Genomic DNA, 12,151 nt, shown 5'->3' with positions numbered 1-12,151 from the left:
GTTGGGGTGAGTACTTTTTTAAAGAAATCAATACTTTTATTCAGCAAAGATGCATAAATGTTTAATAAATGTTTCCTGAGCACCAGATCAGCCTATTTAGATTTCTAAAGGATCATGTGACACTGAAGACTGGAGTAATTACTGCCATTGCAGGAATAAATCACATTTTTAAATATATTCAAATAGAAAACAGTTATTTTACTGTATATTTGATCAAATAAATGCAGCCATGGTGAGCATAAGAGACTTCTTTGAAAAACATTACAAAATCTTATACAGACCCCAGATTTTGAACGGTAGTTTAGGTTTTAAATAGGGAACATATAATATAGTCATGTAAACAACATTTTCTTTCTCTGTTACATGCTTCCATTATTTTTATTTATTTATATTTTGTTATAATTTCCAGACTGAACACATCTTGGATAGGGTGACCAGACGTCAAGTTTTTCCCAGAATAGTCCCATTTGCAGAGCCCTTTAACATGTCCGCATGTGGGTTTATTTTAGGAGATGTTTTTGTAGGGCCAATTTTCAAATAAATGAGGTTGGGTAAAAGGGTCTAAAATATGCAAGTGTTCCAGGAAAATAGGGCATCTGGTCATCCCAATCTTGGGAATACCATTTGTCTCCATCACACTGGAGAGACTGCCTCATTTCCCACATCAAAGGTCATTTTCTCACCAGTGAAGGATGTTGTATGTTTTAACTTGCTTAAACCACATCACAAAGGGAAACTTAATTTCTGTTCAAGAGGCTGTTTTGTTATACGGGTATGGAGAAAAGTAATGATGTTAATCTGTCGGTTGTTGTCTTGGAGTGGGGGCTTTACCTTTCTGTGTTTTTCTCCCTACTGTCCTACTCTCTGTATGTCCCCCACGGGGTTCCATACCCCTAGACAACAGGGACAACTCCTTCAGCCGCTCGCGGAGCTCCAGCGTGACCAGTATTGACAAGGAATCACGAGAGGCCATCACATCTTTCTATTTCTGTGAGACGTACACACGCAAAGCAGATGGCGGGCTTACACCTAGTCTGTGGGTTGGCACGTCCTTGGGCACAGTCTTGGCCATCTCCCTCAACATGCCCCCTGCTGGAGAGCAGAGGCTTCTGCAGCCAGTCATTGTCTCCCCTTGTGGTAAGTCAGCATATTTGAGATTTAAAAGAATAGTTCACTTTCAAATGAAAATTAGCCCAAGCTTTACTCCCCTTCAAGCCATCCTAGGTGTATATGACTTTCTTCTTTCTGATGAACACAATCTTTTTCAAAAGATATTTTAATAAATATCCTGATGCATCCGAGCTTTATAATGGCAGTGAACAGGGGTCACAAGTATGAGCTGAAGAAAGTGCTTCCATTCACATCCATCCATCATAAACATATTCCACACGGCTCCAGGGGGTTAATAAAGGCCTTCTGAAGCGAAGCGATGCGTTTGTGTAAAATAATATCCATATTTAACAAGTTATGAAGTAAAATATCAAGCTTCCGCCAGACCACCATCCGTATTCAAGTTATGAAGAAAGTGAAAAGTTGGCATCGCGTCAGTTAAGCTTTTTCCTTAAGTTGAATAGGGAAGGCGTAGGACGTAGAGTAAGCGTTTTGAACTACGAGAGTTTTACACTTTCTTCATACATTGAATACGGAAGGCGCTCTGGCGGAAGCTAGATATTTTACTTCATAACTTGTTAAATATGGATATTATTTTACACAAATGCATCACTTCGCTTTAGAAGGCTTTTATTAACCCCCCGGAGCATGTTTATGATGGATGGATGTGGATGGAAGCACTTTCTTCAGCTCATACTCATGACCCCTGTTCACTGCCATTATAAAGCTTGGATGCGTCAGGATATTTATTAAAATATCTCCAGTTATATTTATCAGAAAGAAGAAAGTCATATACACCTAGGATGGCTTTAGAGTGAGTAAAGCTTGGGCTACTTTGCTCTTTACTCTGACACCGCATCTTCTCTACGCAGGCACTCTTAACAGGTTGAAGGGTAGCGTCCTCCGGATGGCCTTCTTAGATTCTACAGGGTCTCTCCTCCCCTCTGCTTTTGAGCCATGGTATGAACCCAACGCTCCAGCCAATGGAGAGGAGCGGGACAAGGTCCGTAAGAGACGGCCGGTGTCTGTATCCCCATCCACATCCCAGGAACTGAATGAAAACCAGTATGCCGTGGTGTGCTCTGAGAAACAGGCCAAAGTCATAGCCCTACCCTCTCAGACCTGCGTATTCAAACACAACATCACCGAAACATCTTTTGTGCTGCGGGCAGATGTGGTACAGATGAACACTGGCATTTGTGTGGCCTGCTTCTGTGCCAACGGACACATAATGACCCTCAGGTGAGAGAAGATGCCCTTCAACATAAGACAGATGAGAATATTTAAATGCATTAATTTGGGACTGTGCGTTGGGATGTGTGAATACGTAAAAATCTATTGATCCACCATGATTAAATTGTGCAAACAGAGATATATTATATTATATATTGATATTTATATATATTGAAATATTATTACAATTAAAACATAACTTTTCTATTTTAATTATATTTTAAAATGTAATTTATTCCAGTGATGGCAAAGCTGAAATTTCAGCAACAGTTATTCCAGTCTTCAGTGTCACATGATCCTTCAGAAATCATTCTAATATGCTAATTTCCTACTGCTCTTATTTATTTTATTATTGTATATAACATATTTTAAATGCTACACTATTGAAGACTGCAACTGGGACTGCACGTTGCCTGGGAATAGCTTCACATTGTTTCTGATGTGAGGAATTGTTCGTAGCCTGATACTGATATACTGTAGCACACGCCGTAAATTTGGAAATCTGGCTATTTTCAGTATACAATATTGTTGTCTTGCTCCACTGTTCAGCAAAGTCAGAGCCAGGGGGCATGTTACTATTGCAACACAGATCTAATCACTGTATTTCTCTTTGAATTGCTTTGGCTTATAAATCTACAGAGGACAGAAAGGCAGACAAACATCTGTGTGACTGTCAGTAGGAAGGTCAAAGTTAACCATCAAACATGAAGACCTTGAGGATATTATTGCACAAAATCCTTAATGCTTGTTTCCTGTAATTTAATGGCACATTCTGAAGGACAAAACAATCACTGCCACAGTCTTAGCATTGCAGCTCTTGAATAATAGAGGAGCTAAGATATTCCATAGCTGAAGAAATGTCTCTCTGTCATGCTGTTTCAGTCTGCCAGGGTTGAGACCATTGCTGGATGTAAATTACCTACCCCTGACAGATATGAGGATAGCGAGAACGTTCTGCTTCAGCAACCTCGGCCAGGCCTTGTACCTGACCTCCCCTACTGAGATCCAGAGGATTACCTACAGCCAGGAGGTCTGTGAGAACTTACAGGTGAGCAAAACATCTTCATAAATTGTTCTTCTAGACTTTTCAATTGCACAGTATTTAAAGGGTTAGTTCACACAAAAATGAAAATTATGTCATTAATGACTCACCCTCATATCGTTCCAAACCCGTAAGACCTCCGTTCATCTTCGGAACACACATTAAGATATTTTAGATTTAGTCCGAGAGCTTTCTGTCCCTCCATTGAAAATGTATGTACGGTATACACTGCAAAAAATGCTGTTCTTACTTAGAGTTTTTTGTCTTGTTTCTAGTCAAAATATCTTAAAGTTCTTAAATCAAGAAGCATTTTCTTGACAAGTAAAAATTATTTTCTTGTTTTCAGGAAATTAAGTAAGTTTTTCCTTAAAACAAGCAAAATAATCTGCCAATGGGGTAAGCAAAATAATCTTATTTCAAACCAAGAATAAGCTATATAATCTTGTTCTCAGTTTGGACTAAGATTATTTTGCTTACCCCATTGGCAGATTATTTTGCTTGTTTTAAGGAAAAATGTGCTTAATTTTGATTTATTTTTCCTGAAAACAAGAAAATAATTTGTACTTGTCAAGAAAATGCTTCTTGATTTAAGAACTTTAAGATATTTTGACTAAAAACAAGACAAAATTTCTAAGTAAGAACAGCATTTTTTGCTGTCCATGTCCAGAAAGGTAATAAAAATATCATCAAAGTAGTCCATGTGACATCAGTGGGTTAGTTAGAATTTGTTGAAGCATCGAAAATACATTTTGGTCCAAAAATAACAAAAACTACGACTTTATTCAGCATTGTCTTCTCTTCCGGAATCCTTTCCATTGAATTGATTCCAATGAATCCTTTCATCTGTCGGCGTTGGTAATGCACTTTTACGTCGCCATGGTTGTTTTTGGCGATTAGGACATCTGCAACATTTTGAAGCATCGAAAATACATTTTGGTCCAAAAATAACAAAAACTACGACTTTATTCAGCATTGTCTTTTCTTCCGGGTCTGTTGTCAATCCGCGTTCACGACTCCGCTTCTTCTTTCCTGTTTTACGGCGGTTGGCATCCAGCTTATTGGTGCATTACCGCCCCCTTCTGCTCCGGAGTGTGGTTCACGACTCCGCAGTGACGCTGCTGACGTAAGACGCTGCTGACGTGTTATCCGGTGCGCCTGAGCTTTGTTTACAGTCTGAGGGAGACGCACACTGTATTCAAGCTATTCTACATTGTTTGTATTTTGGTATTGCTATATTTTTTAAAATGGTGCATAAGTGTGCATGTCGTGGATGTCCTAATCGCCAAAAACAACCATGGTGACGTAAAAGTGCATTACCAACGCCGACAGATGAAAGGATTCAATGGAATCAATTCAATGGTAAGGATTCCGGAAGAGAATACAATGCTGAATAAAGTCGTAGTTTTTGTTATTTTTTTGTATTTTTGATGCTTCAAAAAATTCTAACTTAGCCACTGATGTCACATGGACTACTTTGATGACGTTTTTATTACCTTTCTGGACATGGACAGTATACTGCACATCATAGGCGTAATTTGCGGGTGGGACGGGTGGGACATGTCCCCACCACTTTTTGAAAGGGTCGATATTGTCCCCACCACTTTTTGAAACATCTCGCGGCATCTCGCGGATATCTAATACAAAAGAAACACCTCTAGTTGATTATCAATTTATGTTAATAATAGACGATCTGGCGCTGGGATGTGTTGTTTTTGAAATCATGTTGAGTGCTCGTTGTCGCTGTTATCAGAGGCGCAACAGTGTTCTCTTGGCGCTCGTGCACACTGCGCAGTGTTCACACGGACGAGCGCTTCAATCTATCGCTTAACTGTTGCAGAGACTCTCTATTCGTTACGTTGAATCACAAAACAAAATACAAATAAACGTGTCCCTGCTCTTGATATACAATCACTGACGAACATCTTTGGTTTTAATGAGAGAGAAAAAAAAATCATACGTGGTTGGATTCGAACCCAGAATCTCTTGCATGCTAAACGAAAATACTGCCACCAGTCCATCAGAACAATCTATTTTAAACACCGGATCCACGTATTTATTAACATACATACTTTCGAGACATTGTATTATAGCAGATGTAAGGAAGAAACTATCATATTAATTTTAATATCATATTATTATTATTGTAATAATACAATTACAATACCCCCCCCACATACACATTCCTGTCCCACCCACTTTTTAAAACAAAGTTATGCCACTGCTGCACATACACTTTCAATGGAGGGACAGAAAGCTCTTGGACTAAATCTAAAATATCTTAAACTGTGTTCCGAAGATGAACGGAGGTCTTACGGGTTTGGAACGACATGAGGGTGAGTCATTAATGACATAATTTTCATTTTTGGGTGAACTAATCCTTTAAGATGATGTTGATGATGATGATTGGATTGTGTAACAGGAGATGCTAGGTGAGCTGTTTACTCCGGTGGAGACGCCTGAAGCTCCTAACAGGGGCTTCTTTAAGGGTCTTTTTGGAGGAGGAGCACAGTCTCTAGACAGAGAAGAGCTTTGTAAGTTAACTTTCATTATCTGCTCTTTACACTCAGATGTGTGAAGTATCACAGCAAAGAAGGTGTGGTAGAAATGCAGACCACAGACAGATGACTGTTTAGATGTAGGTAGGCTGGGGCTAATTCTCACTTATTACACCAGTAAATACATTTCTCAGGGTAGGTTTATATTTGAAAGTCAATTGCTCTATGATCATGTTGTTGGCTACAAAAACTTTTTGAACATTATTGCCCAGTCACAATGGAACCTGCCATTAAAAGGATTGGTTACAATGATCAGTGCTTCAAAAACATGTTGTAAATAGACATCAATGACGCTCCTCACCGAGCGCTTACACAGATACACACGGGAGTGTTTGAAAGAAGGTGTCTATCACCAGACCAGTCCGCTTTCAAATTCATATACTTCCGTGTGCTTTCAAACGCTTCCATGCGTTGATCATTGTAGCCAATCACAGACATATCTGACAAGCACGTGGGCAGTCAGAGGTGTTTACGAATCTGCTCAAAGCGTCATATTTTTAAAATTTCAGTACCGACTTGGTATCGAAGTCGGTACTTTTGACAACACTATATTCTACAAAATTACAGCATTTAAAACATGTGACCTATAATTCATGAAAAATATTATAAAGTAACTCTTGTCTGCATGTACTGTATGTCAATGTATTTTATTGTGTGTGGAGTGTGGTGTTAATTTGTTTACCTAACAAATATAATATATATATATATATATATATATATATATATATATATATATAATATACATATGTGATATGATATTGAAGAATTCACAAAAGATATAAGATGGGGTTTTGAACTAGGTGTAACATACAAAATAAAAAAAAAATATATATGTCGAGTAAATTTGACTCAAAAACTTGACAAGCAACTAAAATAAAATAAGTTGAAGTTCTAAAATTACTAAAACTGAAATAAAATAAATTAAACTAAATATAAATATACACAAAAACAAATGAAAATGACAAAAGCACATGCAATTACCAAAAAAAAAATATATAAAAATCTAATTCAAAATATTAATAAATACTATAATAGTATAGAAATAATAAAAATGACACTGGTGAAAACTGACATTTGTGACATCTAGCCCGGTCTCCTATGCCTCTTTATCTTAATGAGCTCTGTTCTCAAAAGTGACATCTTAACTATGTGTGCTGTTCTCCTAACAAAGAGCTTGTTTATTTCTGTTGTGCTGTCACCTCATTTGTAACATTCTTTCCTCCTCTTCTTTTCACACTCTGTTTCTGTATTTGTGTTTCAGTCGGCGAGACAGGAGCCGGAAAAGCACCACGCAGTCTGGCACAGCACATTCCAGGTCCTGGGGGTATAGAAGGCATGAAGGGGGCAGCATCAGGCATCGTGGGTGATCTAGCTCGAGCTCGGATAGCGTTGGATGAGAGAGGGCAAAAACTAGGCGAGGTGGAAGAGCGGACGGCAGCCATGATGGCCAGTGCTGACTCATTCTCCAAACACGCTCATGAGGTACAGCGTTACCACCGCTGATGTCAACGACAGATGAATCTCTTCTTAAAAATAGCTAAACGTTTACGTATTACATAAATGTATTTTATGCGCATTATAATCAGGTTGAAGCTGAACCAGCTTTGTAGCTGTACGATTGGCGTCTCTAACTTTGATCTTCTTTTTTACTGTCTGCAGATGATGCTAAAGTGTAAGGATAAGAAATGGTACCAGTTCTGATCTCCGCAAAACAGCAGAGCCCAAAGGGACTCAGGAGTTCTCCTACACAGCCTTGTTCATCCATAATCCTTTTCCCACTCTCGTCTTTATCTCTCCTCTGCTGGACCAGTGGGATCCCTCGCTCTTTCCTAGCACAATATTAAATACAGTCTGCTTACAGAACTGAGGCACAGACTGAGAGCGGCCCCAATCTGAGGAATGCCATACCACGACGGCGTCCACTCTTCGGTTTTCGTTTGTTCGTTTAATATTGCCAATCCTCTCTCATGGCGGCTGGGCTTTGCAGGCCCTGAAATTCCATTTCTTCTCTCAGTCTTTGAAATGTTTTTGTGCTGTTGTTTTTTTGCAATCACATCCTGCCTCCCACATCGGAGAGCAGTAAGTAGTCAAAAAAAGACAGACAGACTAAACAAAAAATACAACAACTAAACAACAAACATAAAAATCTAAAAAAAAAATTAAAAAAAAAGAAGAAGAAAAAAAAGAATATATATACATAATTCTATATAAATCTCCATCAAAGTCTGTAAAAATGCCATATTCGCTACTGTCATAAGTGAAACTGAAATACGAAGACACCAGGTGAAGCATGGGAAGAGCTCCATTCACAGGAAATGATGTTATAATGTGGAGGAGTCAAACCTTTTAGAAGAAGAGAGAACATCTCCCTTCTCCAAAAATGTACTCAGTATATTTATCCCTTTTGGTTTAATTCCCATTTGAATATTTATTTATTTATTTATTTGTATTTTTTTTTTTTATTTAGCAAAATGTAAATGTCTGCTTGAATATAAAATGCTGTTTGAGTGATCTTTTTACAAAATTATTGTGAATATCAGTACAATAATGCTTTACATTAAAGTACCATCTTGAGGGTTTATAATTAGTTGACATGAGAAGGATTTACATAGTAAATGAATGAATTAAGAAATAACTATTTGTAAACCAACTGTGAGTGATTTAATGATGGTATTTTCATGTGATACATTATACAGATGTTTGAACTTTCTGTGAAACTCTGTACAGGAAATATCTGGTCTGGACAGAGTTGTGGAAGAAAGTAGGCAAAATTATGGTTTCAAATTATCCATCTTTTTTGGGGGTAGACAGCCATATAAACCTCAACAGCTAGAACATTTGTTGTGACTGAAAATGACGTCGCAGTCTCTTTAGTGTTGGCTCTGGGATTTGATTTTGTCCATTAGACCAGCTTTCTCATCCCTGCATACTGCGTAGATTAAACCGCTTGAACATATAGAGATTGTACTTTAGTAAATGTTTTGGTCCACATTTCATTTGTTAGGGCTACATAAAAAAGCACTTACTGTTGAAAACGGCTCTGTTCATACCTGGAAATTTGGACCGGTTTTCCAGCTCTAATCTTTGGTGACTTGATTATAGACGTGAAATAGGTTTGAATGCTTTCACTGACTTGGGAACAATATTCATTGTAGTTCTGAATGTCAGGAAGACATACAGTATCTCACAAAAGTGAGTACACCCCTCACATTTTTGTAAATATTTTATTATATCTTTTCATGTGACAACACTGAAGAAATGACACTTTGCTACAATGTAAAGTAGTGAGTGTACAGCTTGTTTAACAGTGTAACAGTTTGCTGTCCCCTCAAAATAACTCAACACACAGCCATTAATGTCCAAACCGCTGGCCACAAAAGTGAGTACACCCCTAAGTGAAAATGTCCAAATTGGGCCGAAAGTATCAATATTTTGTGTGGCCACCATTATTTTCCAGCACTGCCTTAACCCTCTTGGGGATGGAGTTCACCAGAGCTTCACAGGTTGCCACTGGAGTCCTCTTCCATCATAGAGCTGTTGGATGTTAGAGACCTTGCGCTCCTCCACCTTCCTTTGAGGATGCCCCACAGATCTCAATAGGGTTTAGTCCATCACCTTTACCCTCTGCTTTTTTGGCAAGGCAGTGGTCGTCTTGGAGGTGTGTTTGGGGTCGTTATCATGTTGGAATACTGCCCTGCGGCCCAGATCATGCTCTGCTTCAGTATGTCACAATGCATGTTGGCATTCATGGTTCCCTCAATGAAGTGTAGCTCCCCAGTGCCGGCAGCACTCATGCAGCCCCAAACCATGACACTCCCACCACCATGCTTGACTGTAGGCAAGACACACTTGTCTTTGTACTCCTCACCTGGTTGCCACCACACACGCTTGACACCATCTGAACCAAATAAGTTTATCTTGGTCTCATCAGACCACAGGACATGGTTCCAGTAATCCATGTCCTTAGTCTGCTTGTCTTCAGCAAACTGTTTGCGGGCTTTCTTGTGCATCATCTTTAGAAGAGGCTTCCTTCTGGGACAACACCCATGCAGACCAATTTGATGCAGTGTGCGGCATATGGTCTGAGCACTGACAGGCTGAACCCCCACCCCTTCAACCTCTGCAGCAATGCTGACAGCACCCATACGTCTATTTCCCAAACACAACCTCTGAATATGACGCTGAGCACGTGCACTCAACTTCTTTGGTCGGCCATGGCAAGGCCTGTTCTGAGTGGAACCTGTCCTGTTAAACCGCTGTATGGTCTTGGCCACTGTGCTGCAGCTCGGTTTCATGGTCTTGGCAATCTTCTTATAGCCTACGCCATCTTTATGTAGAGCAACAATTCTTTTTTCAGATCCTCAAAGAGTTCTTTGCCATGAGATGCCATGTTGAACTTCCAGTGACCAGTATGAGAGAGTGAGAGCAATAACAACAAATTTAACACACCTGCTCCCCATTCACACCTGAAACCTTGTAACACTAACAAGTCACATGACACCGGGGAGAGAAAATGGCTAATTAGGCCCAATTTGGACATTTTCACTTAGGGGTGTACTCACTTTTGTGGCCAGCGGTTTAGACATTAATGGCTGTGTGTTGAGTTATTTTGAGGGGACAGCAAATTTACACTGTTATACAAGCTGTACACTCACTACTTTACATTTTAGCAAAGTGTCATTTCTTCAGTGTTGTCACATGAAAAGATATAATAAAATATTTACAAAAAAGGGAGGGATGTACTCACTCATGTGAGATACTGTAACATGTTTTTATCTGAGGGGCTGTTTACACGACACCATTTTCAACTAAAAACGGAAAACTTTTTATGCCGTTTGGCCACTCATTTACATGACAACGGCGCTTTGGCGGCCTGAAAATGCAAACTTTTGAAAACGGGTTTCAAAGTGCAAGTTTTTGAAAACGGTCTCCGTTTAAAGAACTAAAACACGAATCTGTGAAAGCGATGACAACATTGACATGCGCATTACATGTTCAGTCTACGGTGTTCCATCGCCATCTAATGGCCTGCCGGCAGAATACAGTTTTTTTTTTTGTTTTCACAGATTTGTATGAATGGGGATCATTTTGACAATGGTGTCGTCTGTACGTGGAAAACTCAAAGGAAAAATGTCTCCGTTTTAAGCATATCGTTGTCGTGAAAACGTATCCTGACGGTACTGGTTTCACACTGGTGCTTCATGTGTAATGCAGTAAATGCACAGAACGTACTTCAAGATCATCTACATCTGTGAAAACACCAACAATGAGTGTAAGCTGTACATTCAAACCCAGAAAACTAGAAAGTAACACTAAATACAAAAAAAGTGTACGGTAAATGTCTTTCTTGTCCCATTTCTCCCTTGAAACCACATTTTAGTGCCATTATATTTATTTGTGGTTTGCAAGAAATGCTGCTATAAATGTTGCATTGATCACACGATCCATTGTCGTTCGAGATACTGATTCTCACTTGCCTCTCTGCCCAAAGTTTTTCGCCATTCTGTGAATGAAGTAGTTCGACAATCTGGGAGCATCAATTGCGAGTGAGCGTCGCCATACTGACCCTAAGACAGTTGCCATATCTTTTCAAACGCCAAAGATTTTCTTTCATTGAGTTCTGTATTCCATTCGACAGCTGTTTGTGTCTGAAGTACCACTGCATCCAGTAACAGTGTTGAGGACTTTTCTGATGTTTTTGGCTGTGTGCTAGTCTGCCTTTCGTGTGTTTCGTATGCCGTACTTCAAACAAAGAAAAATGGGGGAAAAAAGAATTACAAAACAAATGAAGCCAATCTCTCTCAGACTCTAAATGTTTCTCTGTGTTGGACTCTATATTCTCTGTAAATGTGTTTTCATGCCATGGTGTTATAGTGTTTCTGAAGACCAGGTTTGTTTTTGAATATCTCGCTCGTATGTCATCTCGCCTGATTAACTAATTCAATTATATTTGTACGATGTGTATTTTTCTCTGCAGTACTGTATTTCCCTGAATAGATATCCTTGTCATATTTTTAATCATCGATTAAAAAATTATTTTTATATATGCTTTGAGGAAGACGTATTTTGAGCTCATTGCGCTCTGTCACTTGTCTTCATGTCTTTGTTTTCTGTTGTTTGTTCACGACAGGGTGATTTTTGAATTGAACATGAGTGAGTGAGTGAGCGTTCCCTTGAAATTCCTGCATACATGAAGTATGTGAGAATGCAT

At 39.0% G+C, this 12,151-nt stretch overlaps 1 protein-coding gene across 4 annotated transcripts in view; it reads left to right on the top strand.

Moving 5' to 3' along the window:
• The window catches only part of stxbp5a (syntaxin binding protein 5a (tomosyn)), a 112,713-nt gene extending 103,520 nt beyond the window's left edge, over nt 1-9,193 (top strand). For 3 of the 4 annotated variants that reach the window (XM_048206900.1, XM_048206899.1, XM_048206901.1), the window contains 6 exons: nt 856-1,137; nt 1,983-2,352; nt 3,226-3,391; nt 5,805-5,916; nt 7,202-7,422; nt 7,600-9,193. In XM_048206900.1, coding sequence (XP_048062857.1) covers nt 856-1,137; nt 1,983-2,352; nt 3,226-3,391; nt 5,805-5,916; nt 7,202-7,422; nt 7,600-7,641 — 1,193 coding nt within the window. In that variant the 3' untranslated portion in view covers nt 7,642-9,193. The remainder of the gene's footprint in view (nt 1-855; nt 1,138-1,982; nt 2,353-3,225; nt 3,392-5,804; nt 5,917-7,201; nt 7,423-7,599) is intronic. The other variant, XM_048206902.1, reaches the window with a different exon arrangement.
• Nucleotides 9,194-12,151: the final 2,958 nt, after the last annotated feature.

Source organism: Megalobrama amblycephala, linkage group LG11 (genome assembly GCF_018812025.1).
Source record: "Megalobrama amblycephala isolate DHTTF-2021 linkage group LG11, ASM1881202v1, whole genome shotgun sequence".
In the NCBI taxonomy this organism is placed as follows: domain Eukaryota; kingdom Metazoa; phylum Chordata; class Actinopteri; order Cypriniformes; family Xenocyprididae; genus Megalobrama; species Megalobrama amblycephala.
This window is presented reverse-complemented; position numbering and strand designations above follow the sequence as displayed.